At 48.7% G+C, this 27376-nt stretch overlaps 2 protein-coding genes across 5 annotated transcripts in view; one reads left to right on the forward strand and one right to left on the reverse strand.

Moving 5' to 3' along the window:
- The first annotated feature begins 6708 nt into the window (after positions 1-6708).
- Positions 6709-27376, forward strand: part of SERPINE3 (serpin family E member 3) — a 33476-nt gene continuing 12808 nt past the window's right edge. Inside the window, exons 1-6 of one of the 2 annotated variants that reach the window (XM_070800129.1) lie at positions 6709-7087; positions 8529-8789; positions 15330-15563; positions 17396-17593; positions 20747-20945; positions 25500-25600. In XM_070800129.1, the coding sequence (XP_070656230.1) occupies positions 8534-8789; positions 15330-15563; positions 17396-17593; positions 20747-20945; positions 25500-25600 (988 nt within the window). In that variant the 5' untranslated portion in view covers positions 6709-7087; positions 8529-8533. The remainder of the gene's footprint in view (positions 7088-8528; positions 8790-15329; positions 15564-17395; positions 17594-20746; positions 20946-25499; positions 25601-27376) is intronic. The other variant, XM_019971328.2, reaches the window with a different exon arrangement.
- Positions 21412-27376, reverse strand: part of INTS6 (integrator complex subunit 6) — a 105367-nt gene continuing 99402 nt past the window's right edge. For all 3 annotated transcript variants that reach the window (XR_011569719.1, XR_011569721.1, XR_011569720.1), the window contains 2 exons: positions 24671-24837; positions 21412-21608 (listed from right to left, as the gene is read on the reverse strand). The gene's annotated coding sequence lies outside the window, so the exon portion shown is untranslated. The remainder of the gene's footprint in view (positions 21609-24670; positions 24838-27376) is intronic.

Below are 27376 nucleotides of genomic sequence, written 5' to 3' on the forward strand. Positions count from 1 at the left end.
TAAATATATGGTGACCTCTTCTAAAGGAGATAAACATCTGCTGTATGCCAAAGTCATAAACGTGTTTTGGACAGTACAAAAAAAGTAAGGAATACATCGGTAAGTTGTGGCAACTTGCAAAGAACGTATATGGACAATCATGTAATGTCTCACATGGAGTCAATGTGGCGGATACACCTGTAAACCAGTGGACTGCAAGGGGAGGCCAGGGTGCCCAGGCTCCCCAGTTGGCATCCAGTACCAACTGCCAGACCACACGAGTGCTGACAACATCTCCCCGATGTGGCCTCAGCAGGACACAGTCTGCCGTGTCTGACCATAAGGGGCTCCTGCCTTTGAGGAAGGTGGAGAATGAGATCTCTGCCAGTCGATACCCCTGGACACACTGGCTGAGACTGAGTGGCGGCCAAAGCAGTGAGGGAGGGCTGCTCCCAGACAGCTGGGCGTGCCTTCCACCCCTACCCCCGTGCCGGCCCAAAGGGACCCGAGTTCAGTGAAGGAGATAAAGGCCTGAACCTCATTTAGGGTGAGTGGTGTTTGTGCCCGACGGTTCCGACTCCTTGACATCCTGCACCCGAGTCTCTGTTTTGACTTGAGGTGTGATTCCTCAGGACAAATCACCATCACATCATTACATGCAGTGCCAAGCCCACCAAAGCACTTGCAGGGAGCCACCACGTGTGAGAGTCTTCTTCAACAATCAGGCTGGGATGCTACTGGTGTGAGGATGCTCCTGGGGAGGACACAGGAGGCCTTTAAAGTGCAGCATTGGACTTCCCTGGCGGTCCAGTGCTTAACAATCCACCTGCCAAAGCAGGGGACATGGGTTCGATCCCTGGTCTGGGAAGATACCACCTGCCACGGGGCAACGAAGCCCATGCGTCATAACCACTAAAGCCCATGCACCCTAGAGCCCCTGCTCTGCAACAGAGAAGCCACTGCCATGAGAAGCCCACACACCGCAGCTAGAGAGCAGCCCCATGCTCACTGCAACTAGAGAAAGCCTGTGCCCAGCAATGAAGACCCAGTGCAGCCAAAAATAAATACATTTTTTAAAAAACAGTAATTTTAAGGTGCAGCATTACTCTCAAGGGGCACAACCTTGTGATAGACCCTGACTTGTTCATGGAGACCTCCACCTCATAGCCTCGGCTAAAGAGCTGGCCGTACTGATGGGCCTTCATCACCCAAAATATCAGCCCACCCGGCTCCATCTGGGGCCTCCCTGGGCTCTGCCTTGTGTCTGCCACCCAGCACCCACAGTCTCTTTCCCACTTGGCTGGTTGGGCTCAGAGCATTGAGGTCCAGATCTGTGCTTGTCACTGCTATTCCTACTGGACATTATGTCTCCATATGCATATGCATCCAGGAACATTCCAGAACTGTGCCCGCATCTGACGTTTCTTTGCTCGACCTCCCTTTCCCAGCATCACAGACCCCACCACCAATCAAACCATATCACTCTTAACCACTATCACTAGTATGTTGAAAATAGAAATGTTTTTAAATCTCGCTCCCACACACCCTCCACCTCCTCATCTCCAGTACGGGCGCGATAACTAAATGTGTGCTGGGAACGCTGCTTCAGCTGTTTTTTTCTTTTTGGCCGCTCTTCAGGTCACGTGGGATCTTAGTTCCCAGACCAGGGGTTGAACTCGTGCTCTGCTACAATGGAAGTGTGGATTCTTAAGCACTGGCCCTTCAGGGAAGTTCTCGCCTATGTTTTTAAAATCACCTCCTCACGTAGTCACTTCACTCACTGCAATGTCTCAGCAGCAGATTAGATGGTGGGGGCGTAGCTTTCCGAGACCCACAGTCCAGGGCTGCTCTGACAGCTCAGACCCCCAAAGGCAGCACACGAACCCCGCGAAGCACTGTGCCAAAGAACACTTGCAAAGTTAGAGCTTTCCCAAGATTTGGCCTTTAGAGGTTTACTTGTTGCTCTCTCCACTCCTGCCTCCAAAAAACAAGGAGATCATTTGCTTTAATGTGCAGTGTGAACACAGAAGAAGAATTGATCGTGTGGATGTATTTCTGCTTAGAATACATGTCTTCCTGCTCCCAGGCTCTTGCCTGGAGTCTTCAGGGTCTGCGCAGGGACACACGGTCCTTCCTTCCATCCCAACCCTCCCTCGGGCAGAATGTGTTTAAAGCCACAACTTAACCACTCCCTGGATTCCCCAGCCTTGCTGACTGTGCTCCCATTCATAACCCCCTGCACAGGTGCCTAGTGGCTCATGATTTTTTTCCCAGACTGTGGCTTCCATGTGGCCTGCAGCAGACGTCTCTGAAGTGGCTGGCTCGGGCCACAAGGACAGAGTGTCAGAAACGAAGAGGACAGCCGTGTGCCCCCACCACGACAGCAGGAGCCAGCCCAGCCCACAGGGAGCTCCCTCTCCTGGCCTCGAGTTTCAGGGCCTTCTAAGTGGGCTTGTGGAGAAGGCAATGGCACCCCACTCCAGTACTCTTGCCTGGAGAATCCCATGGATGGAGGAGCCTGGTGGGCTGCAGTCCATGGGGTCGCTAAGAGTTGGACATGACTGAGCGGCTTCACTTTCACTTTTCACTTTCATGCATTGGAGAGGGAAATGGCAACCCACTCCAGTGTTCTTGCCTGGAGAACCCCAGGGACGGGGGAGCCTGGTGGGTTGCCGTCTATGGGGTCGCACAGAGTCGGACACGACTGAAGCGACTTAGCAGCAGCAGCAGCAGCAAGTCAGCTTGTGATCTGTCGGGTCTCTCCCTTGTATATTTGCTGTATTTCGGCAGCTTTGCCTACACGCTTGTGTAGCCATGTGGTCCTGCAAAAGCAGGGTCCTGACTTGTTGGGTTCACAGGAGGTCACTGGAGTTTTCAGAGCTGAGTCAAACCAGAGGTGCCTTTTGAGGCAGTTCAGGGATAACAAATACATTTCTTTGCACAGTCGATGGGGGACTGAATGTTTATCCCTCCCTGCCACAAATTCATATTTTGAATTCCAAGTCCTCACTGTGATGGTACTAGGAGAAGGCAATGGCAACCCACTCCAGTACTCTTGACTGGAAAATCCCATGGATGGAGGAGCCTGGTAGGCTGCAGTTCATGGGGTCACTACGAGTCAGACACGACTGAGCGACTTCACTTTCACTTTTCACTTTCATGCATCGGAGATGGTATTAGGAGGTGGGGCCTTTGGGTCTTTAGTCTTAGCCTTTAGGTCTTTAGCCTTAGGAGCCTTGGGCCTTTGGTCACAAGGGTGGGGCCCTCATGAATGGAATGGTGCCCTTATAAGAAGAGACATTAGAGAGCTGACCCCTCTCTCTCTGTGTCTGCCATGTGAGAATACAAGAAGGCAGCTGGCTGTCTACCGACCAGGGAGCAGGCCTCCATCAGACACAGAATCTGCTTGATCTTGGACTTCCCAGTCTTCAGAATTGTGAAAATAGATCTCTGTTGTTTAAGCCACACAGTCTGGGTTATTCTGTCATACCAGGCTGAGTTGGCCAGGACATGAACCAACTATGATAAATCAGAAGCGGTTCCCTTGAGAATTCCCTGGTGGTTCAGTGGTTAGGACTCCACATTCTCACTCCCAAGGGTCTAGGTTCAATCCCTGGTTGGGGAACTAAGATCCCACAAACCAGACAGCATGGCCCACCCCCCCAGAAAAAATGTGGCTCCCGCAAACCCCACTCAGAGAAGCCTTGGAGGTCAAGGCCAGGCTCTCAGGAAATACTGTTGTAATAGATCACTGATGCCCACAGTTTTGAAGTGATAGAGAAGGGTTACAGCCCTTGGGTAGATTTTTCACATGGATTTTTCCTGCCAATCCCTGACACTGGCTTAGTGAGGATCGGCCTTTCCTGTCTAGTTACCCCTAGACTGAGGGCTAGAGAGGATAACACGGCATGGTCTCAAGTCTTGTTTTTTTATCACTTTTAAAATCCAACTGATAAAAACGGCCAAAATGCTAATCACACTGAAATGTATGAGAAAGTAACACCAAAAGCAAGCTCTTCAGAACCAGAATATCCAAACACAGTTTGATGCCTTTTTTCTATTTTCAACCTTAGTTCCTCTCCGCCTAATTTTCCCTGTTTCCAGATTATTTGGAGCCAGCTCTGAGGTCGAGTTGCTCTTCACGGTGGTTCTGGACTGCAGAGCAGTGGCACTGAGGACCAGAGCTCATCAGCGTGGATAAGCCCACAACCCACCCTGCACCAGCTTGACCTCTAACTGCAGGAACCTGGGCAAGTACCTTGAGCTCTTCAAGTCTGTTTCATCATCTCCAAAACAGGGATAATAACACATTCCTCATATGACTGTTGGGAGGATTCACTGCAATAGTGAATGGAAAGGATGTAACACAGTACTTGGAACATAGTAAGTGCTCAACAATGATCACTATTTTTGTTGTTATAATTACGGTAAATATCTTCACAAATAAAGGCTCCCTGAGCAGTGTAAACCAATATGCCAGCCAGGTCAAAACAAGCTTGATAACCTCTGCTTAAACAGTTGGAGAACACAGAGGCCTATACAGGTTTACCTCTGAGCACACAAAACAAAAACTGCTGCCCATCATTTATTCATTCACACTTTGAAATGTTTAACCTACACAGGAAATTTTTTTTTGAATGTTCAGCTCCCCAGTATTTTCTTTTAGTTTATTTTTAATTGGAGGATAATTGTTTTACAATGCTGTGTTGGTTTCTGCTCTACAACTTTGAGAATCATATCGCCTCCCTCTTGAGGCTCCCTCCCACCTGACTCCTGATCCTGACCCTCTAGGTCATCACAGAGCACCAGGCTGGGCTCACTGTGTTATATAGCAAATTCCCACTAGTTATTTTACACATGGAGAAGGCAATGGCACCCCACTCCAGTACTCTTGTCTGGAGAATCCCATGGACGGAGGAGCCTGGTGGGCTGCAGTCCATGGGGTCGCTAAGAGTTGGACATGACTGAGCAACTTCACTTTCTCTTTTCACTTTCATGCAGTGGAGAAGGAAATGGCAACCCACTCCAGTGTTCTTGCCTGGAGAATCCCAGGGACGGGGAGCCTGGTGGGCTGCCGTCTACGGGGTCACACAGAATGGGACACGACTGAAGCGACTTAGCAGCAGCAGCAGTCTATACATAGGGCTTCCACTCAGTATTTTTTTCTAGAGAATATAAAAGCAATCTAAAATGATACATTCTTAGAGTCAGGTAGGAAGAAATGCTTACAGAAGTCACACAGCCAACCTTCTCAAATTTGGGAAACCTTTTTATAAGCATCTTCCCAGTTCCACCATGGGCAGAAAGTGAATGAGCTTCTGCTCAAATAATTGCAACCATGGGGAACTCAGCATTGGGAGGCAGCCCTTGCAAGTTACACGGTCCTCCTCATGGAGGACTCTTTTTCTTAAACCCATCAGCATCAACATCAAAAGTCTGCACTCAGGGACTCTAGGTCCCCTGAGAGCTAGCTGAGTCCAGGTGGCTGGTTCATTGCCACCTCCACCAGATCTGGCACAGAGCCTCAGAACCTAGCAGGCAAGCAAGAGCTACTGGATGGATGGATGGGTGGGTGGATGGGTGAATGGATGGATGGGTGGATGGGTGGGTGGATGGGATGCCCACTCTGGATGCTATAGAATAAGTTATACATATTTATTCCCCCATCATACTACAATTTAGAGTTCAAGGCATGCAAAAAATGTACAATCTCTACATTGAAGATCTGGGGAAATTTCATGCAAAATAATTCTAGAGGTGGAACTCTCCTAAGAGCTATAAACTATTCCAGGCTTGAGTGTCAGCAATTAACTCCACTTGAAAGTGAAGCGCCCGCTGATTACAGGGGTGTGAGTGGTGGTCAGATGAAAAACAGTCTCATTCTTTTTCAAATATTAACTCTAACAGATGCCTGAGAGAACATTATTAAGAGCTGCATTCATTTCCAAGTGTCTTCTTTTCTTCAATCTCTAACGACGTGTAACCTAACACGTATTTTGTACTTAATACGACACCTAAGAAACTCATAGAAATGTCTGCAACTTTGAATTAGGTCACAAGGACAGACTTTGGACAGAATCTGCTTATTCTTCCCCAGAATGTGCCTTCCCTTAACTGACAACACAGTCTCTTTCTCATATTGAGTCACCAGATTTATTAACTTCTATATCTTGAGAACAAGATTGCTTAGAGTTCTTATATTTATTGTATTACATATAAATACATTCACTTTTATTAATAATAAATAAGGCAAGACACCTTGTTCCAAACTGATTGTGCTATATTTTGCTTCCCTCCCCACCCTTTTTTTTTTTTTTTTTTTAAATAAATTTGGCCCCCCTTTGGACAACCGAGCCAGGCCTGGGCCCTGAACGCCTGCTGCTTCCTGCTGGGGCCTGGTCTGAGCCCTATAAGGCCGGGGCCCCGACCTCCTGACCCCTTCCCTTTATGGGTGGCCTGGTCCTCCACTGCCCAGCAGGCTGCCGGCCTCCAGGAGGGCAGCAGAGCCTGCCTTCACTGCCTCCTCACTCCTCTTCTTCGGCTCCCTCCATCCCGGGATCTGACTTCTGCTCAGCCCCTGGGCCGTTTCCGTGCTCTCCCCACCCTTTTTTGCAGAATGTCATTTGCTAAAAGTTTCAAGTCATGCCCGATGACTAATGTATTGTTCTCTTCCCAGGAGGCGGGGAGAAGCATGAGGTACCTGGTACCCAGCAAAAGCCCTAATGGCAGAGTTATCAGTGAAATTCCTCCAAGTGACAAAGGGCTACAAGAGGGGTTCCTCGCTGGTACAATCAGGTCACAAGCCTAAGCAGGCTTGACGGGTGTGGCTGGCTCCCTCCCCAGGGCCCGCTCTGTTCCCGATCTGGGCTTGGCTGGCCGGGCTAGGCTCCTGCCCCTGGCTCTCTGTGGGACCTCAGGCTCCAGGAATTTGGACCGAGTGGTAGAGACATCGCCGACAGAGACGGCAACTGCCAGCTTCCTCCCTATGCCGTCTTGTGATTCAAAGCAGATTCTGCTCCACTTTTTTAAAAGGGGGAGCACGTTAACACCGGAGACCCACAAGGACAGGAGTCAGCAAGGAAACTCAGACAGTCCCATCCAACAGAAGGTGAGTGAACAGCTCGTCCGCAGTGAATCATGGCAGGGACGTGGTCATGGGGAGCCTAAGGGCGTGAAGGGTTGATTGCTGCATCCCTGGGGGAGGTGATAGGAGCGTCAAGAGCACTGGGAGTTGGTCATTTCGAAAAAGACCCTAGACTGGGGTTTCCAAATACACAGAGAAAGATCCCCACACCTGTGCACACCCCCACCACTATGATGCCTTTGTGCTTGGCTGCAGAAGGAAAGAGCTGAGAAAAAGAGGATGCTTTTCCATGTGGGGCCTTTATCTGAAATAAACACCTTTGAGCCCAGTGGCTTTACATGCAAACTTCTCATCCTCAGATGACTTCTTTGGGCTGGGACCCTCTCTCACCAATCCTGCCTGATATCGCAGTCAGACAACAGAACAGAGATTGCCACAGGCTGTCCGTGTGGCGTAGTCACTGAGAACACTTTGTGCCTTGCCTTTCTCTTCTTTGCGTTAATTTCCAGCAAAGGCACTCTCTTCCTTGAAGGGGTACATCTCTGTAGCAGGAGTTCTATCTGCAGCATTCTGCTCTCTGTGAAAGTGTCCTTTTTATGAAAATAATTCACATCACAAGAATTCTGATATCCTAGGTACAATTAGCTCATGGATCAATATTTTAATGTGCATTTATACTCTCAGTCTTTCATGGACCACCCAGAGGAGACCAGGACTGGAATCCCAGGCCTGTTTCCACCCCCATGTTTTCTTAAATGACCCACTGAAGTCTCTAAACATCATCATCTCTATATTTGCAATATAATAACAGCTACCATGTAAGAATGTTGTAATGATTAATCATGAAAATACAAAGTCCTTTTTAACAGAGTATATTATTTGTTATTCCTATTATTATTACTGATAGACATGGCCCAGCTCTGAGCTAACTAAGTACTGAGAAAAATGAGTAAGACGTACTTTTCAAGTTTCTGAGCCAACATAATGCTTCTGGTCTGACCAGAGCTTCACCATGTAGTAAGTGCTTCATGCATGTAGTAAGTGACAGTTGTTCAGTTACCCAGTCACGTCCGACTCTTTGGGACCCCATGGACAGCAGCACGCCAAGCTTCCCTGTCCTTCACCATCTCCCGGACTTTGCTCAAACTCATGTCCATTGAGTCAGTGATGCCATCCAACCATCTCATCTTCTGTCGTCCCCTTCTCCTGCCTTCAATCTTTCCCAGCATCAGGGTCTTTTCCAATGACAGAGCAGGCCTAAAATTCAGGCCTTCCAACTCACGGTTTGATTTCCAGCAAGTGTTTCTAAGGCAGATACAGAGACACATTCTGCTGCGGGTAGAAGCGTCCCAGGTAACAGGCCTGTTAAGTGATCCTCAGCCGCAGCCGGGCACCAGCCCCAGGCCCACTCCTCTGCAGGATGGAGCAGCTCCTGCCTCACTTGCATCTCTTCCCTCCTCTGCAGGAGCCATGCAGTCTCTCCTACTGGCCCTCCTCCTCCTTCCCGTCTGCTCCCCTGGGGGAGCTAGCAACCTCCATGAGGACCTGACCCTGCTGAGGACGGACCTGGCGCTTCGCCTGTACCGGAGCGTGGCCGCGGCCAGCAACCAAACCAACCTGGTCCTCTCCCCCGCTGGCGCCTTCATCCCCCTGGAGCTCCTGCAGTTTGGAGCCCGGGGGAACACTGGTTGGCAGCTGGCCCAGGCCCTGGGCTACACCGTCCATGGTAAGCGGACCTCTGCTCCTCCCACTCTGCTGCTCACGCCCACTGCCCTGCTCACACTCACACCTGACCTCATGCTCAGGCTGCCTCGGGTGGCAGGCAGAGAAGGCTGCCCGCTGGCAAGTGTGCAACAGAAGGCATTGACACTCTACATCATGGTGGTGGCTGTTTAGTCACTCAGTCTTGTCCATGGACAGTAGCCCACCAGACTCCTCTGTCCATGGGATTCTCCAGGCTGGAATACTAGACTGGGTTGTCATTTCCTTCTCCAGAGGATTTCTCCACCCAGGGATTGAACCCACATCCCCTACATTACAAGGCGAACTCCCAACCACTGAGCCACCAGGGAAGCCCACATCGTGGTCACTCTTGATAAAATTTCTAAGGTTCGCTTCTACCCCTGGGTTTGGCGGCAATTTCTCCATTGCATTTTACAAGCCCTTTTATAACGCTTACTAGGTGCCAGAAACCGCTAGAACCACCTTACCAATACAATCTAATTCACTGTAGCAACAACCCTATCGAGGTAGGTAATTATCTCATCATCCCTAGAGATAAGCCAATTTAGGCACAGAGCATGTAAGCAAGTTGCCCAAGGTCACACAGCCAGCAAGTGGTCAAGCTGGAACTCAAGCCAGGCTGTCTGGTTCATCCTGCTTTAACAAATGTGTGACTTCTAGGCAGAGTCATATTTACCAACATAATTTGATATTTATGAGTTTAAGCTGGAACTCAAGCCCAGGCTGTCTGGTTCCAGAGACCATCCCGGTTTCATAAATGTGTGACTTCTAGGCAGTCATATTTACCAACATAATTCAGAACACCTCTGCCAGTGGGGGCAAGAGTCTTGTGATGCCAGGTCAGCCACACCTGGTCCCACTTGGGGCCTCTGGCCCTGGTCCCAACCTCCCAACTCCATCTGAACACAAACACTTTACACACAACCTTTTTTCTCTATCTAAGAATAAGATGCCAGTGAAAAAGGATGAGAATTAAAATTATATAAATTAACCCTTTTTTAGAGCACCCAGGTACTAATACCAAGACAGCCATGGCAAGAGCTCCCTGGAGGTGGCATCTTGCGTTGGCAAGGTGAATGCTCCAGACAGCAGGCCACAGGCACTACCTGTGTGAACTGTCCCCACCCCTCCCCATCCACACCCTGTCCTCTGCCAAAATAATTCTCGTGAGACTGCTGGCCGACCTGCAAATGCGTTTTGTCTCTTAGGATAAGTGAAGACAAACAGAAGTTATCACGTTGAATTTTGCTCGGCAAGTATATTATAGAAATGCACGTATCCGTGGAGTTGCTCTCCAGCCACGTTAGATTCAGTGCAAAGCCATCCATCAAGTATTTCTGAGCTCCTGCTGTGTGGGCTGGTGCTACGCCAGGAATTTAGCAGCCAGGTATATAAGGAACCCTTTGAACACAAGACTCTCAGTCTCGTAGGAACAATGCACACAGAAACACATTTTTAATAAGGAGCAGTTAGTGTACTTATGTGAAATATGTTCGTACCAGGGAGGGAATGATTTATTCCACTAGCAGATCAGGAAGGCTCCCCAGATAACAAGACCCCTGAGCTGGGTTATGAAGAACAAATAGGAATATGAAAGAGGGGCAGGCATTTTGGCCTTGAAACATTTTTCTCACAGAAGTCAGGACTAGAGGGAAAGTGAGAAACGCAAATGGAGTTTCCCTGCAGAGCCAGGGAACTGATGACAATCGGTGCTTTGCTGTCAGGTAACGTCAGGGTACCTGCCTGGGCAGAGTGTGGCGATTAACAGGGTTTCCATAGAGCCCATTCAAGAATTACCAAATGTCCAGAATGCTTAATGGTCAAACTCTGGGGAACATAATCCCACTTTTTTTTTCTTACTTATAAATGGCTTCATTATCTCATGGATCCACGGTTAATTATTACAAACAGGAATGTGCTGCTTGCAGAGTTCTAGTTAATGGAATACCCCTGCATGTGTTTGCCCCCAAACGGCTCAGAGAATCACATGGGTGCTGATTAAGTCAACCTGCTACTGCCCACCACCTGCCCTGTCCCAGTCTTTCTTTTACAAAGGAGCACAGATCAGGCACGTGAACCCACAGCCCAGGGGCTTGGGGCATTGTTCCCATCTGATCAACAGAGCTCTATCCATGTTCGCAATGAGACAATGGGCGCTTGTCTTCTCACTGACATCCAGCCAATAGGTGACCACCAGCAGTTTTTTTTTTTTTTAATATTTATTTGGCTGCACTGAATCTTAGTTGCGGCACATGGGATCTTTGATCTTTGTTTTGGCATGCAGAATCTTCTTTTTCGGCTAGGCATGTGAGATCTAGTTCCCTGACCAGGGACTGAACCCAGGCCCCTGCACTGGGAGCAAGGAGTCTTAGCCACTGGACCACCAGGGAAGTGCCTGACCACCAGCAGCTTTGCCAATATTCCCACCAGCTGGTCCTAAAGCTGGGCATGAGTTTCAAAGCAGACACCAGTGATATCCCCAAAATATTTTTGTTTTCACTGCATGAAAACATGATTTCCCAATGGTCCAAGTTCTAGGGATTTCCAATGCTTTTCCAAGTCAATTAATAAAGAACACATCTCAGCTTTCACACATCTCAGCTTTCTGTCACAAGAACGATGCTGGGAACAGAGGCCTTGGAGATGGGGGTGGGGAAGAATTCTGTTTGATGACGCCCGTGGACTCACTTTTACAGTTGTTATGTCACTTGATCCTTATAGAAATCATATGCAATCGCCAAGCCTCCTAAAGTGCCCGTTTTACTAATGAGACAAGAGGTTAATGCGGAGAAGGCAATGGCACCCCACTCCAGTACTCTTGCCTGGAAAATCCCATGGACGGAGGAGCCTGGTGGGCTGCAGTCCATGGGGTCGCTAGGAGTTGGACACGACTGAGCAACTTCACTTTCACTTTTCACTTTCATGCATTGGAGAAGGAAATGGCAACCCACTCCAGTGTTCTTGCCTGGAGAATCCCAGGGACGGGGAGCCTGGTGGGCTGTCGTCTATGGGGTCACACAGAGTCAGACATGACTGAAGCGACTTAGCAGCAGCAGCAACAGCAGCAGCAAGAGGTTAATGATTTGCTAAGACTCAGCTCACCCAACAGGCAAGTGATAGAGCCAGGATTCCAATTCCAGATTTTCTGACTCCAAATCCTGTGCTCTTTCCTCAACTCCTTAGCCTCCCTCTCAGCCACTGAGCAGGCATACAAATTTATCTAAGCCCCCTGCCTTCACTGTTTTCCACCAGACTTGGCTTCCCAGGTGGCATGAATGGTACAGAACCCACCTGCCAATGCAGGAGACAAAAGAGATGTGGGTTCAATCCTTGGGTTGGGAAGATCCCCTGGAGGAGGGCATGGCAACCGATGCCAGTATTCTTGCCTGGAGAATCCCATGGACAGAGGAGCCTGGCGGGCTACAGTGTATTGGGTTGCAGGAGTCGGACATGACTGAAGTGACTTAGCACACATGCACGTATCCTCACTGCTCTCTCAGCCCAACCAAACCCTTTGCACATCGTCCTAAACTTAACTCTTTAATCAGCACCACAAAGATGGTTCTGGCCAGCTGAGAATTTCATATACATTAACTTTAAAATCCAGAACCGCCCCCCTTTAGATTCAGTGTCACATTCAAGAAGTTCAGTTCAGCTAATATATCGAGGAGGAAGGCTCTTTCCACGCTGGTCTCTCAAATGAGTTAAAAGGCTGGTCTGCAGCAGGACTCAGAAAAATACCATTTCTTCTAGCATTTTCCTGCCACTCCGTGCCATTCCAGGGACCCTCCCTTCAAACTCTCCACCCCTCCCCAGTACACCCCTGCTCTACTGCAGTCCTCCCCTCCTTGCTGTTACAGACACCCAACCCCTCCAGCAGGAAAGACGGCTTTGTAGGAGGGGGAACGGGAGGGGAGAGGAATCGAGGCAGTAGTTTCAAGGGCTGCAGGGGAGGTACAGTTTGTCACCATGCAAGTCAGTTCCTTTTGCTCCACTGAAGGACATGGCAACCCACTCCAGTATTCTTGTCTGGAGAATCCCCATGGACAGAGGAGCCTAGCGGGCTATGGTCTATGGGGTCGCAAGGAGTCAGACACGACTGGGCGACTAAGCACAGCAGAGACCAGACTAGGAAATACAGGCAACTCAGCAAAACAGGAGGCTCTGTGAGGTTCTCCCCAGCAGAGGGGCAGACTGTTTCCAGCCCACCTGTCCTTCACCTGGCAGGGAGCAGGGGGCAGGAGGTGGTGAGGTACCACCCCAACAATCAGATGACAACTGATTGAGTAACTTTATTCATCTGTCTGAACCCCCGCTCCCTCATCCATAAATGCGATCATAATTGCACTTAATTCGCAGGGTTGTTGAGAGGATTAAAAGTGATCCTGCTTGCAGAGGGTTTAGCAGAGTTCGTCAACCTTCAGCATTTTTTATTCTGACAATATAGGTTAATTCCAGCAGCATCTAGAACACCACTTCTGATGTGCTAATGGTAGGGACAAACCAGGCTCCAGTGGAGATAAGATCTCTCAAGCCCACTGACTCCGCGCCTTGGGCGTGTCTGTCTGGAAGGATGGCGGGTCTCCTGGGCCGAGAGGGTGAGAGGACAGAGAGGAGAGCTCTGTGACACCCCCTAAGGTCATATGACACTAAGGACCTCAGACATGTCTCCATTCACCCCTGCAGACAGTCTACACCCTACAGGGACATGATTCAATGAGTATGATCTTCCTCAGGAAAGGACAATCCAGTGAGTTATTTTTTTCATTCACAGTTTTTTCTCATTAAAACAAAAACAAGCACTTGAGTTAGGCTGTAATTCGCTAGGCTGTGTATTTATATATGCCTTGAGTCCAGTTTTTACAGTAGTAGATTCTAAGACGCGGCTTTGGTGGTGAAAGTTCTGTGGAGTAAACCTGCCCACAACCGCATCCTGCAGCCTGGTGGCTGGGGCCCCTGGCCCGGGGTGTGTTCTGGGTGCCGCTGCCCCCAAAAGGACTTTAGCCAGGCAAGTTAGGGGTGGTGGTCGGGGGGTGCATCTGCTGCTGTCTCCTGGCCTGGCCTTTGTGAGGGGACACAGAATGGACAGGCAACCCAAGCCAGGTAGGAGGGTCATTCCACCTGGTGCCCTGGGAGAGCTGGTGGAGGCAGGGTGGGCAGAAAGATGGTGCAAAGAGCCTGGGAGTCACAGGGGAGACTTGTGGGCAGCCAGGGGGCCGTCTCTAAGGTGAAGGGGAGGCGAAAAGCAGAAGGAAGGGCTGTGTTCCACAGGCAGCCTGCTTGCAAAGGGGTCCTGCAGGCTGGAAAAGCCCTGTGTGCACAGGTCAGGAGGGTATGCCACCCTGTCGTGACTCAGCAGTAGCTCCACATGCCCAGGGAAGAAGAGAAGCCACAGCTGTGAACAACAGCGTGAAAAAGAATTCCACCACGAATATGCAGAGAAGGAAGCGGCCTCCTGCGTGAGCTGTAAATGACTAGATGTCCACCATCAGGAAGGTAGAAGCTATGGACTCTTTCAAATGCCTGATATTTCAACATTCTCGCAGGTTCCCGCTGACATGAATAATGGGCTGTCTGCTGGGGCTCAGAGAGATGGGGGAATGGGAGGAGTCCTTACCTTGCCCCTAGATTTTCCAGGTTGAAAGCAGAGTTCCACAAAAGACTACATCCAAACGCTGCTCAGATGTTAGTCGTGGGGATGAACGTGAGGCCCTGTACCAGAGATATCGACAATTCAACACCCTGGTCACTGCCCAGCTCTGCTACTCGTGATGTTCCCCATAAATCCACTGGCCTTGTACATACTTAAAACCCTCTGCCCACCAGCCCAGGTCTCTCTGCTTTTGCACTGCTCCACATATCTGGCTCAGAGAAGGAAATGGCAACCCACTCCAGTGTTCTTGCCTAGAGAATCCCAGGGACAGAGGACCTGGTGGGCTGCCATCCATAGGGCCGCACAGAGTTGGACATGACTAAAGTGACTTAGCAGCAGCGGCAGCAGATATCTAGCTCAAGAAGTTTAGGAAGCACAGTCTTTGGGAGATTGGTAGTGTTTTTCTATCTGATTTAATCTCAGCTAGATTTGGGCTTCCCAGGTGGTTTAGTGGTAAAGAATCCACCTGTCAATGCAGGAGATGAGGGTTTGATTCCTGGGTAGGGAAGATCCCCTGGAGAAAGAAATTGCAACCCACTCCAGTATTCTTGCCTGAAATCCCATGGACAGAGGAGCCTGGTGGGCTACAGTCCATGGTCACAAAGAGGCGGACACAACTTAGAAACTAAACAATAACAGCCTGATTTCTTTCAAATCTAGTGTGGTTTCTTCCCCCTCGACTTTTCATTCTTGGATCCAGGTTAACTCCTGGGAAACTGAGCTATGACTTTTACAAACTGACTGTCTACGGTGGATTAACCTTGGGACCTAAGAGTAGAGAGGCAGGGGTCCCATTCCCCTGTACCCAGCAAGCAGAGCCGGGGGTAACTCCTGTCTTATACTCACCATTTTGACTGATCTTCTTTGCAGACCCCAAGGTCAGAGAATGGCTGCAGACTGTCTATGCTGTGCTGCCTAGCACCAACCCGGGTGCCAAGCTGGAGCTGGCCTGCACCCTCTACGTGCAGACAGGGACGCCACTCGCCCCCTGCTTTGTGGAGCAGGTCTCCCGGTGGGCAAACAGCAGCCTGGAGCTAGCCAACTTCAGGGAGCCCAACAGCACTGCCATGCTGGCCAACGGATGGGGCCCCAGGCAGACCGCAGGTAAGGAAAAACCATCAACCTTGATGAGGTTAATGGATGAAGGCTGGGGAGACAGGTCCCAGCTGTTACCCATCAGAAGCCATGCAGTGGGTACACAGGCAGCCCTCACCTGCAGCAGAGGCTTATCCTCTTGGGAAACCCGACCCTCGAGTGAACAGGGCTCACTTTTGGTTATATTCTGTCCCTACCCCACCCCCACCCCACCCCCAGGGACAGACACACAACCCCTCACACACACACCCACACACACAAGAGTGCTCTTCGGGAGCCCAGCAGACTTTGGGCCATGCAGCGTCCCCAGGTGTGTTTCCACTGAGCTCTGTTCTCATCAACCACTAACCCTCTTCAACGCAAAATGCAGTAGGAGCCCAAAACGTGGTTTCTTAGGAATTTCACTTAAGGCAATAACTGTATGTAATAACTGTAAATAATGTTTAGCCCAGGGTTATCTTAATGTGCAGCAATTAGGGATGGTTTAATGAAAATCAGCACCTGCTTTGGCAGGCTACAGTCCGGAGTGTAGCAGGGAGTCAGACAGGACTGAGCACGCACACATATCACGCAGTTGTAATTACCATCAAAGATGATGAACGTCACGAACACTTACTGAGTGCTCAGTTTATTTCTTCAGCACTCTTCTAAGTACTCTGTGGTTACGAGCTCAGTTTCCCCTCGCCATAATCCTAAGAGCTAAGTGCCATCATTGTCCCCGTTTTACAAACGGAGAAACAGAGGCACAGAGAATTGGGCCTCCAGCCCTGTATCCAGAGAGCAGGGGATTCTAACCCAGGCAGTCCGGCTCCAGCGTCCTTGATGATTACAAAGGTTACAGAGAACTAGGGAGAGCGCTGAAGACCCAATGTTTTAAAGGCAGAACAGGGATGCACTTTATGAATCAAGAAACAGCATGTGGGCAGGTGCACAGAGGCAAACTGAACATTCAGATCTTTATTGATAAGGGGGTTTCCCCGAGCAGTTTGCTCCAACATTTCGAAACGTCTTTCAGTTTACTTCAAAATGTTTAACTCCCTGCTGCAGCTCGTGGCGCTTCTGGGAGGCCCGAGGCCACGGTCAGCTGCTATCAACCCCAGGGGTGAATGGTCCTCTAAGAAAGAGACGGTACCCCTGAAAAGACCAGGGCTAGGCTCCTTGGGTTCAAGGCCAAGGTCTCCATCTAGGGCAAGTGGGCAGATGGTGGCTTTGTTGCTCACAAGTATGTGACCTTGGACAACCTTGGGGCCCCATCTTTAAAACTGGGAATAACAACAGAACTGGTAGGAGGAGTCAAGGAGGGTTTGCTGAAGCCTTGAAGACAGAGCCTAGCACAAAGGACGTGTTTATTAAAGGGATAAAGAGCTGGAAGGACGCAGCCCCTTGACAGGTGGCCAGCCAGCTCCCCTCTTAGGTAAGGCAAGAGACTTAAAGTCCGTGCCCTGGAGGTCATCATGTAAACAAAGGCTCCGCCAGGGATGAGGCCCTAGAGCACTTGGGGCGAAGGGAGTCGGGGGTGGGGGTGACACTGTGCAGCACCCAGTCTCACTTTTTAGTCTCACCCCCGCCCCCACCCCCGCCCCAGGGGTCTGCCTGAGCAGCGCAGCCTTCTGCTTCTGGGAAACAATCCCAGCCAGAACTAGCCAGAACTAACTGGAACCAGCCTGTAGCACCCCAAGCTATACATAACAAAATAAAAAATTAAAGCCTGGTCTCCAACCACAGCTCTTCACAAGCACCACAGTTCCACAGCTAAGAGTACGAACAAGCAAGCCACAACCCTCCGCGGATGCCTCACACGGGCGGCAGCCTCTCAGCGGCCCCCTGCTCTCTGCTCGCAGGGGACGGGCCGGTGGGCTCCGCGTGGGAGCGCGGTGGCGGCGCAGAGTCTGCGCAGCTGGTGCTGGTGAGCACCGTGTCCTTCCAGAGCGCCTGGCGGCATCAGTTCTCCTCGGACACTCAGCTCCTGCCTTTCACCTGCGCCCAGGGCCTGACCCTCGAGGTTCCCATGATGTACCAAATGGCCGAGGTCAACTACGGTGAGCGGGAGGAGCCCGGGAAGGGAGGGCTGGGCTCCGCTCTAAAAGGATGCGGCTGAGTGGCGCTGCAGGTCCCTCTGCGGTGCCAGGCGCGCCGAGGAGTAAGGGAAGGCCAGGGAGGTGGAGACTCAGGACAGTGAGGGAACCGATGGGGAAGAGAACCCCGATTTCATGCCTGGCCTTTCCCTCTGCACGGAGCAAAGCCGGGAGTCATGTGGCTGTTTGGGCAAACCCCTTCCCCTGGCAGTCACCCCCTCAAGATGAACACCTGCCTCAGCGTTTGGTGTTGAGAAATGACGGTTGGTGGAGAGTCCAGTCTAGAAGGTTCCCTAGAGCATGTCCATCCGGAAGTGCTCATCACTTTGCCTGCCCATCCTGCTGGAAGTCACTCGTCTCCCTCGTGGTGGGGTGCACCTGCAGCTCCCCTTCCCAGCAGACTATTGTGTGTGCTGTGGACGCTCCAGAGTGGGGGGCCCAGCAAGACCAGGCAGGAAGGGCCCCGCTGCCCTGCCTGCCTCACATCTCCTCTCCTGGTCACCCCTCCAAACCCTGGTTTGCATGCTCAGCCCTCTCCAGCTTGTGGGACTAATTATGTTCTTATTCCAGAAGAAGTCAGTGAGACTTAAAACTGTTTAAGAGCTCTGGTGTTGAGAACACTTGCTATCATCCTGCTTTGACTCTATACAGGACCCTTGTGAGTTCCCAGTGCATTTATTCATTAGTTTATTCAACCAATAATTATTCATTGAGGTCAAGTAAAATGGGAATGGAAGAACGTCTGTTGAATAAACATACATTTACAATGGATTGTATTGAAAGTGAAAAGTGAAAGGGAAAGTTGCTCAGTCGTGTCTGACTCTTTGTGACCCCACGGACTGTACAGTCCATGGAATTCTCCAGGCCGTAATACTGGAGTGGATAGCCTTTCCCATCTCCAGAGGATATTCCCAACCCAGGAATCAAACCCAGGTCTCCTGCATTGCAGGTGGCTGCTGCTGCTGCTGCTAAGTCCCTTCAGTCGTGTCCGACTCTGTGCAACCCCATAGACGACAGCCCAGCAGGCTCCCCCGTCCCTGGGATTCTCCAGGCAAGAACACTGGAGTGGGTTGACATTTCCTTCTCCAATGCATGAAAGTGAAAAGTGAAAGTGAAGTCACTCAGTCGTGTCCCACTCTTAGCCACCCCATGGACTGCAGCACACCAGGCTCCTCCATCCATGAGATTTTCCAGGCAAGAGTACTGGAGTGGGGTGCCATTGCCTTCTCCGCATTGCAGATGGATTCTTTACCAAATGAGCCATTGAGTTGACCCAAAAGTTCGTTCAGATTTTTCCATAAGCTATTATGGAAAAACTCAAACTTTTTGGCCAACCCAATAATTCTTGCTCCTAACACTTCCCTGTCGCTGCTGTGACCCATGCTGGTTGATCTGTCTGCTGGGTGATGCTGGCAGGCAGACTACGAGATATTCCTGTTCTCCCCAGCACAGTGCAGGGTGGCTGGGGAGAACAGCCACACAGGGTGGCTGGCACATAATGGAGGCTGAGCAAGTATTTACTGAGCAGATACAAAAAGGTGTATGAACCATGCCCCTGTCTTTCCCTAGTGATTGTAAGATTTTGCTGCAGTGGCCAGTCGGCTCTGCTGTCTGTCCACCCTGAGGCCCAGGCCCCCCTGTCCTCCCAGGAAAGGGATGGAGCCTGGAGTTCTGCCTGAGACTGGGGCTGCCACAGGCTGCCAAGTCAACCCAGCTCACCTAGATTGCTCCCTATTATTTGCCCGCCCTGTCCCGTCACTGGGTCTGGCCACTACACCTGCATTCACCAGAAACCCTCTCTGGGTCTCCCGATTTCTGGCCATTCGTGTCTGCTGCCACCTCCACCTGTCCCATCACACATTTCTGAAGTTAGGCTGTGCCCAGTGGCCTGGACTTATCCTTGGCCAGTCACAGCCATCACTCACAAGCTCCCACCTGTCCATCCTGAAGCCCACTTGTTTATGTCACAGGGTACAAATTATCAGTCCGAATCCAGCCTGAACTCCTGTTTCCTCAGGTCTTTGCAATGCTTTGGGCTTCCCAGATGGCTCAGTAGTAAAGAACTTGCCTGCCAAAGCAGGAGACATGGGTTCAATCCCTGGGTCAGGAAGATGCCCTGGAGGAGGAAATGGCAACCCACTCCAGTATTCTTGCCTGGAAAATCATGGACAGAGGAGCCTGGTGAGCTGCAATCCATGGGGTCACAAAGAGTCAGATGTGACTTAGCAACTGAGCATGCTCGTACGCATGCATATGCAGTGCTTCAGACGCTGGGAAATTTCATGTGACATCTAGGCTTAGAGCTTTGATTACATGAGTGTGTGCTAAATTGCTTCAGTCAGACTCTTTACAACCCCATGGACTGTAGTCCGCCAGGCTCCTCAGTCCATGGGATTCTCCAGGCAAGAGTACTGGAGTGGATTGCCATTTCGTTCTCCAGGGGATCGTCCCAACCCAGGGATCAAACCCACGTCCCCTGTGTTGCGTTGCAGGCAGATTCTTTACCGCTGACCCAGGCAGTGCTTCAATCCAGGAGACACGGGTTCGATCCCTGGGTCAGGGACAATCCCCTGGAGGAAGGCATGGCAACCCACTCCAGCACTCTTGCCTGGAGAATTCCATGGACAGCGGAGCCTGGCAGATTACAGTCCATGGGGTCGCAAAGAGTTGGACACGACTGAGCAACTTCACTGGTTCACTGGTTACCACTAGTGCTACCTGGGAAGCTTTTGGTTGAAAGACAGGAAAATCTGGCACCAAGAGCCTGGGTCCTGATACGGCAAGAACAGGCCAGGATTGTAGTGGCTGTCCCTTTAAGAAGGGGTTTGGCTCTCCGGAGTGCCAGTACCCCCATCCTGCCCAGCCACTGCAGGCCCCAGGACTCAAGCCACATAAGAATATCTTAGAGACATTCTAGGTCTTAGGATCAGCAAAGGTGGCCACAAGCCCCCAACAGTCTTGGTCCTCAAACAGCTCCCTGAAGGTGAGGTGGACACCCTGATTGTTAATAAAATGCATTGTTTCCAGTTCTGGGAGCTGGCCCCTCCCAGGGTCCGGCACTGTCTCTTTCCTTGGGCTCCCGGGACAGAACTGATCCCCCATCCACTGAACCCCCAGGCCAGTTTCAGGACCCTGCGGGCCATCAGGTGGGGGTGCTGGAGCTGCCGTACCTGGGAAATGCGGCCAGCCTACTCCTGGTGCTGCCTCGGGACAGAGACACACCGCTCAGCCACATTGAGCCCCACCTCACAGCCAGCCTCCTCCACGCCTGGACCGCCAGCCTGAAGAGAGCCCGGATGGAGGTGTTCCTGCCCAGGTGAGCGGCTGCATCATCCTGTCGGCGGGCTCCTGGGCCTGCTCCAGTCGGCCAGACCTGCATTACAGAACCCGGGCGGCTGGCTCTAGGGTCTGTGCAGTTACCTTGGAGAGTGCCTCTAAATCTTATCACATCCTAAGAGTATACAGCCATCGTTTTTCAAAACCAAATAGGCAAGATCGCTTATGCAGTTGAGCAAATACAGATATAATTCCCATCAGAAGGCAAATTGAAGCATAAAAGTTGAAGGCTTTACATCCTTGCACTGAAGGTTTCATTCTTTCTAAAGAGTGGTGAGCCTTTCTTTAAGAAAACCCAATAGGTACAAATACACAACCCCAAGAGGTCAAAAAGTTAAATGATGGTGCTGGATTTTGCTTCTCCAAAGCAAAACCTATTTGCAAAACTCATTACTTTACAAAGGGTTCCTCAAGGAGCATCTCTAAATGATAAGCTTCATTTGAAATCAGAGTAAATGCATAATTAATTTGGAGACCAGCAGTTAAACAAAAAAAATTATCCGAGGGTTCATTTGCAGTGTGTGGATTCTTCATGCTCCTCCCCACTGGCCACCTCAGCCTCCTCCACTGACCAGGCTCTCTGCATTGCTGAGCCAGAGGCCTTGGCAGGATTCCCTCGAGGAGTTAAAAATAAGTCCAGGCCCTGGAACAAAAAACAGAGAGAGAGAGAGAGACCAGTGAGTGAAGGGCCAAGGTCTAAAGTGAGATCGGCCTAGCGGAGGCAGAAGGTGAATTAAACTCAGACATAATGCCTATCTCTCCAAACCAAATATTTGAACCCCAAATCAAAGCCCAAAGACTGGCTATTTCAGCAGATCTCTCTAGCATGAAGCAGAAACAAGCCTGATGTTTCTGTTATGTTTAAGAGAAGCTCAGCAAAGGAAGAAGAGCTTTCAAGGCTAACGATAGAGAGAAAATGCAGCTGGGAGTAGGACTTTGCTACAGTCTCTTTGAGTGTAGGAGACAAATGGCTGGCCTCATCCTGGAGCAGCTGATGTAAGGAAGAGGCCCCAGGGAGATGCCCAGCGCCACTGAGAACTATTCACTGGTGCTGATTCTGCCTCTAGAACTTGCAATCCCTTGAGAAAAGATCCTAAAAAACTCTGGAGGATGGGGAAGGGACAAGAAGGCAGAGGTCATAGTAACCCAAGTATTCATTCACACTTGACCTTATCTGGATTAAAACAAAAAAAATTTTTTAAGCTCTCTAAGACTACTCAGCCTGCTATCCGAGAAGAATATAAGATTTTAGGGAAATAAAACTTCCCTTACCTTTTAGGGGTGTTTCACAGGCAAAACTAACCAAGTTTATTGAAAAGACTGTTCTGTCTTCCATTGAATTTTCTTGACACTCTTGTCAAAATCGGCCATAAATATAGGTTTATTTCTAGACTTCCTGGTTTTATTCTATAGGTACAAATGTCTGTACTTTTGCCAGTACTGCACACTCTTGGTTGCTTACTTTAGCTTTTTAATGCATTTAGAAATCAGCAGTATGAGTCCTTCAACTTTGTTTTTCTTTTTTAAGATTGTTTTGGCTATTCTGGGTTCCATGTCTTTCTATGTGAGTTTTAGGATCAGCTTATCAGTTTCTGCCAAATAAACAGCCAGGTTCTTGATGTGGACTTTGCTGACTCTGTCGATTAACTTGGGGAATACTGCTTTATAACAGTATTAAGTATTCTAGTCCATGAACACAAGATGTCTTTGATTTTCTTCAGGTTTTCTTTAGTTTTTATCAATGGTGTTCTGTAGTTTTCAGTGTACAGGTTTTGTTAAATTCACTTCTAAGTATTTTATTCCTTTCGATGCTATTGTAAATGGGATTTCATTTTCAGATTGTTCATTGCTAGTATAAAGAAACAATTTTTGTATCTTGATCTTGTATCCTGCCATCTTGATGAACTCATGTATTAGCTCTAATAGTTTTTTGTCTGTGTGTATGTGTGTGTGTGTGTATTCCTTAGGATTTTCTATATACAAGACCAGGTCATCTGTGAATAGAAAGAGATTTAGTTCTTCTTTTGATTCTGGACACATTTGCTTTCTTTTTCTTGTGTAATTGCCCTGCACACCCTTCAGTAAAGTGTTAAATAGAAGTGGTGATCATCTTTATCTTGTTCCTGATCTAGGGGGAAAGCATTCAATCTTTCACCATTAAGGATGATGCTAGCTGTAGGGGGTTGTAAATGCCCATTTTGAGGTTGAAGAAATCTCCTTCTATCCAAGTTTGTTAGGTGGTTTTTGTTTTTATAAAAGAATGTCAAGTGCTTGGACAAGTACTTTTTCTGCATCTCTTGAAATGATCACGTCGCCCTTGTCCTTTATTTCATTAATATGGTATTTTACATGGATTGATTTTCATATGTCAAACCCACCTTGCATTCCTGGGAGAAATCCCACTTGGTCATAGAGGGATTTATATGTCGCTGGATTCAATTTTTTAATATTTTGTTGAGGATTTTTACATCTGTGTTCACAAGGGACACTGGTCTGTCATTTTCTTGTGATATCCTTGTCTGGTTTTGGTAAAGGGTGTTTTTTCTAACCCAAGATATTTTTGTAGCATCTCTTCTGGCCTGGCCTTCGTAGCCATTCAAGAAACAAATCACTGTCCTCTTTCATAGTCATACCTCGTTTTTACTGTTGTCTTTAGTTACTAAAAATGGTATTACCCAGCTTTATCTCCTACCATAACCACCATACGTGGCTTAAAACATACCTTAGCTCTTTATCAATATCAATGAGAAACAAAACCACAGTGGTAACAGTAAAGTGCGTGAGCTGTCCTGGACATTGTTCTGAGCGCTTTACCAGGATTATGGCACTTCCTATTCACAAAACTAAGAACTGAGCACTAGTATTAGGCCCGTTTCCTAAGTAAAGAAACCAAGGCAAAGAGAGGCAAAGTGACTTGCCCAGGTTCCCTCAGCTAGTACGAGGCTGAGCCAGCATTCAAGCCTAGGCACTGGGTTCCCAAGTTCATGTTCTTAACCGCTATGTTTTAGCACTTAGAGTTCTCAGAAAAGTGAGGTTTAAGGATTTAAGAAAATTTCAGAGAAGGTGGTCTAAAAACTTTTTTTGAGGAACTTCTCTAGTAGTCCAGGGGTTAAGACTCTACACTGCCAGTGCAAGGGGTGTGGGTTCGATCCCTGGTCAGGGAACTAAGATTCCACATGCTGAGAGGTGTAGCCCCCGAAAAAAAATTTTTTTTTTAATTTTTGTGAAATATCAGCATACTTAGAGAAAGCTGGTGCCTTTTTTGGAAACTATGGCCAAGATTCAGAACACACATTTATGAGAAAATCTGATACCTTTGTTTAAAATATTGGGAACATTGTCTTGTATGGCAGTGAAGAACGTGGATATTTAACAGTCTGGTACAGTATTTTTATTCTCCGATAAGTTCTGCATGATTTATAGAAAAGACCATCTAAATTCCAATTTGGAAGTTTTTTTGTTCTCAAAGGAAAATCACGTCATTCATCCTTTTAAAGCCGCCTTCAACAGTAAAGTTTTAAATGCCTTGCCCTTGGAGAAACATGATAAAGTTGGTGGGCTGGTTTTTCCTGCTCTCGGGACTTAACTGGGAAAACTAAAGACCCACGCTGCACACAGCAAACGTGAAAATATGTTGTATCAAATAGAAAAATGTTCAATGAGACACTATTAGTTGGCAGTTAGTCAGCAACTTCTTTTCCGCACCTGCTGTGTGTGAGACCCCAGCCAGGAGGCAGATGGCAGGTGGCAGAGTGTAGACACCGAGAGCACAGGCTCTGCGCTCCGTCAGCCTCGTCCAGGCGGGCTCCGTCGCAGACTCAGGATGTCCTCTTGGGCAGGCTCCTTAAACTCTTCAAGCCTCAGTGTTCTATCTGTAAAACAAGAATAATAACACGGTTACGTGATGAAGAGATGAGATCATCCGCATAAAATACTCTTAGTGCCTGGCACATGGTATGCACACGTGGGTGCTCAGTTGCGTCCGACTCTTTGAGACCCCATGGACTGCAGCCCACCAGGCTCCTCTGTCCATGGGATTCTCCGGGCAGGACTACTGGAGTGGCTTGCCATTTCCTACACATGGTAAGCACTCATTAAATATTAATTATTATGAAGAAATAATGAGCCTCTTTTCTCAAATAGTTTACAGTATCATAAATAACACTAATAGGAAACAGACCATTCTATACATCAAAAGAGTGGAACAAAGTGCTTAATAGGGCTTAAAGAACCGAAGGTCACAACAGCTGGGGAAGAGGAGGAGGGATCGCTGAACTGAGCTTAGAGGAGAGGACAGTACAATTCAAATTCAAGGCAGACCTGGAAAGAACAGCAGAAGCAAAGGTCCAGAGGTGGGAGAAGGGGCTGTGGGATCAGATTAGTCAGGGGGTCGGGGTGTGGGAAGGAGCAGTGACAGACGAAGTTGGAGGTGAGCCTGGAGCTCCCTGACTTTGAAGGGAGGGGCGTGGGTTGGCATGTGATGAATATCAAGGTGAGAATCTTAAGTGAAAGTGTATATCTTTTGTTGTTTTAGGTTCAGGATCCAAAATCATTTCGACTTGAAAAACATTTTATATTCCTGGGGAGTCATCGATCTTTTTGATCCACTCAGAGCTAACTTGAAAGGAATTTCAGGTAACAACAGTTCTTTTTCCAAGCATATTGGCATTGTGTGTGTGGTGGGGGGGCGGGGTAGGTGCTGTTTTTAATCAGTGATCATGCACTGATGAAGGGATTCACACCTACAAAGCCTTTAGAGGTAAACAGCCAGAGATGATGTGGCTTAAAAGAATAAAGAAAGTGCTTTACTGTATATAAGAACATGCTGCTTCAGATGCCAGATTTGGGTTGGACTTTGTGGGGGCGGGGTGTTTCTTGAGATGGCCTCTAAGCACCCACCTTCAGAGTGAAGTCAGTGATCAGAGGTCACGATACAGCTCCCCTCCCTCTGCCCGTCATGATAGGAGAAACCAGAGATACTGGTACAACGGAGCCCATCATTCTGACCTCCCACCATCACTCTTCGTTTCTATCTCTGCCCCCTCCCTCCCTCCCTGGACCTCTCTGTCTTCTTCTAATGAACTTCCTTTCTTCAAATTACTTCCACAAATTATAACCTGGCCTTAAAATGTTCTCCCTCCCAGAGTATTAGGTTTTGTGGCTTATAGTAGACAAGCTCCTGCTAATCTACGGGCTCTGCATTCACCTGTGGTCTGACAGAACTGACATCTAATGTTAAAAGAGAGGGGAAGGCCAGAACCTAATGTTTCAGAATCCTCCCAGGAGACCACTGGCAAAACTACTGCCAACTCCAAAGACTCGGGTTCGTTGCTGCTCTGGATAGTAATGAACTATCTGTACGAAGATGACCCTGGAGCAGGCATTGCCTTGGCCTTGATGCTTTCCTTGCCCGAGGAGCTGATGAAACCTCTGTTTGGAATGCTAGAACCTCATAGCTCAGATATGTTTTCTAAAGCCTTGCTCAGATTTCTTTCTTAAGCCATTGCAGGGGAAAAAAAAAAGTGAGTTTAGTCCACACCAGAGTCTCGGCTTGGATATTAGATGTGACCAGTTAGACTCCATGGCAAAGTTACTTATCAGAAAGCACACGAGGAAGGCTCTATTCTAGGTTATTTATAATCTACCAGCTCTGAACTCATTGCCTAAACATGCAAAGAGATAGTAAGCAAAGCAATAGTCAAGTTTGGGCCCAGTGCCCCCCAACAATGCTTGGCATACAGTGGGGAGCCAGTAAATACTGTTGACTTGGAGAATGACTCTACCAGAAATTTTCCCTGGTGACACAAACATAATCTGGCACTGCCAGGAAAAGAAGACTAGAGCTAAAGGCTAAGAGGCAAGGAAAGAGCAAGGGATGAAGGATTTGTGTGCAGTCTATCTTTAATAACACAATCCCATCACTATCTTTGTGGCTCTGGAGCTCAGCTATGGCATTCCTGTTTTGACCAGCCTAATTCAAAATTTGGGAGCCATTCTGACCTTCTCTTCCACACCGCTACATTCCAGTAGTCACTGTGACTCACTGATTGCTCCTTCATCATTCTCAGAAATACATCCTAAAAGGCAGTCAACCCTGTGTCCTCAAAAAGAATTGAGCTCAACCCACATGATGCAGTTCTCCTATCAGTAAAGACCTCTGAGGCTCAGAGCTCCTTTGACAAGATCTAATAAGCAGCTGAGTTTAAAAAGAACCTTTTAAAATACCTAACCTCTTGTTTTACAATGCAATTAAAGTCTACTTATTTTTGCTCAAATCAGCAGAAATATAGGCTTATGGATCTGGCTTGTTAAACAAGTATCAAGCAGTTACCACACGCCAAGTGGGAAGCTTGCATGCCTATTTCCTTCAGATAAAATATATCCACCTTACAATCTTCTCCCATAAAGTTT

This window comes from Bos indicus, chromosome 12, assembly GCF_029378745.1.
Source record: "Bos indicus isolate NIAB-ARS_2022 breed Sahiwal x Tharparkar chromosome 12, NIAB-ARS_B.indTharparkar_mat_pri_1.0, whole genome shotgun sequence".
Classification (NCBI taxonomy): Eukaryota; Metazoa; Chordata; class Mammalia; order Artiodactyla; family Bovidae; genus Bos; species Bos indicus.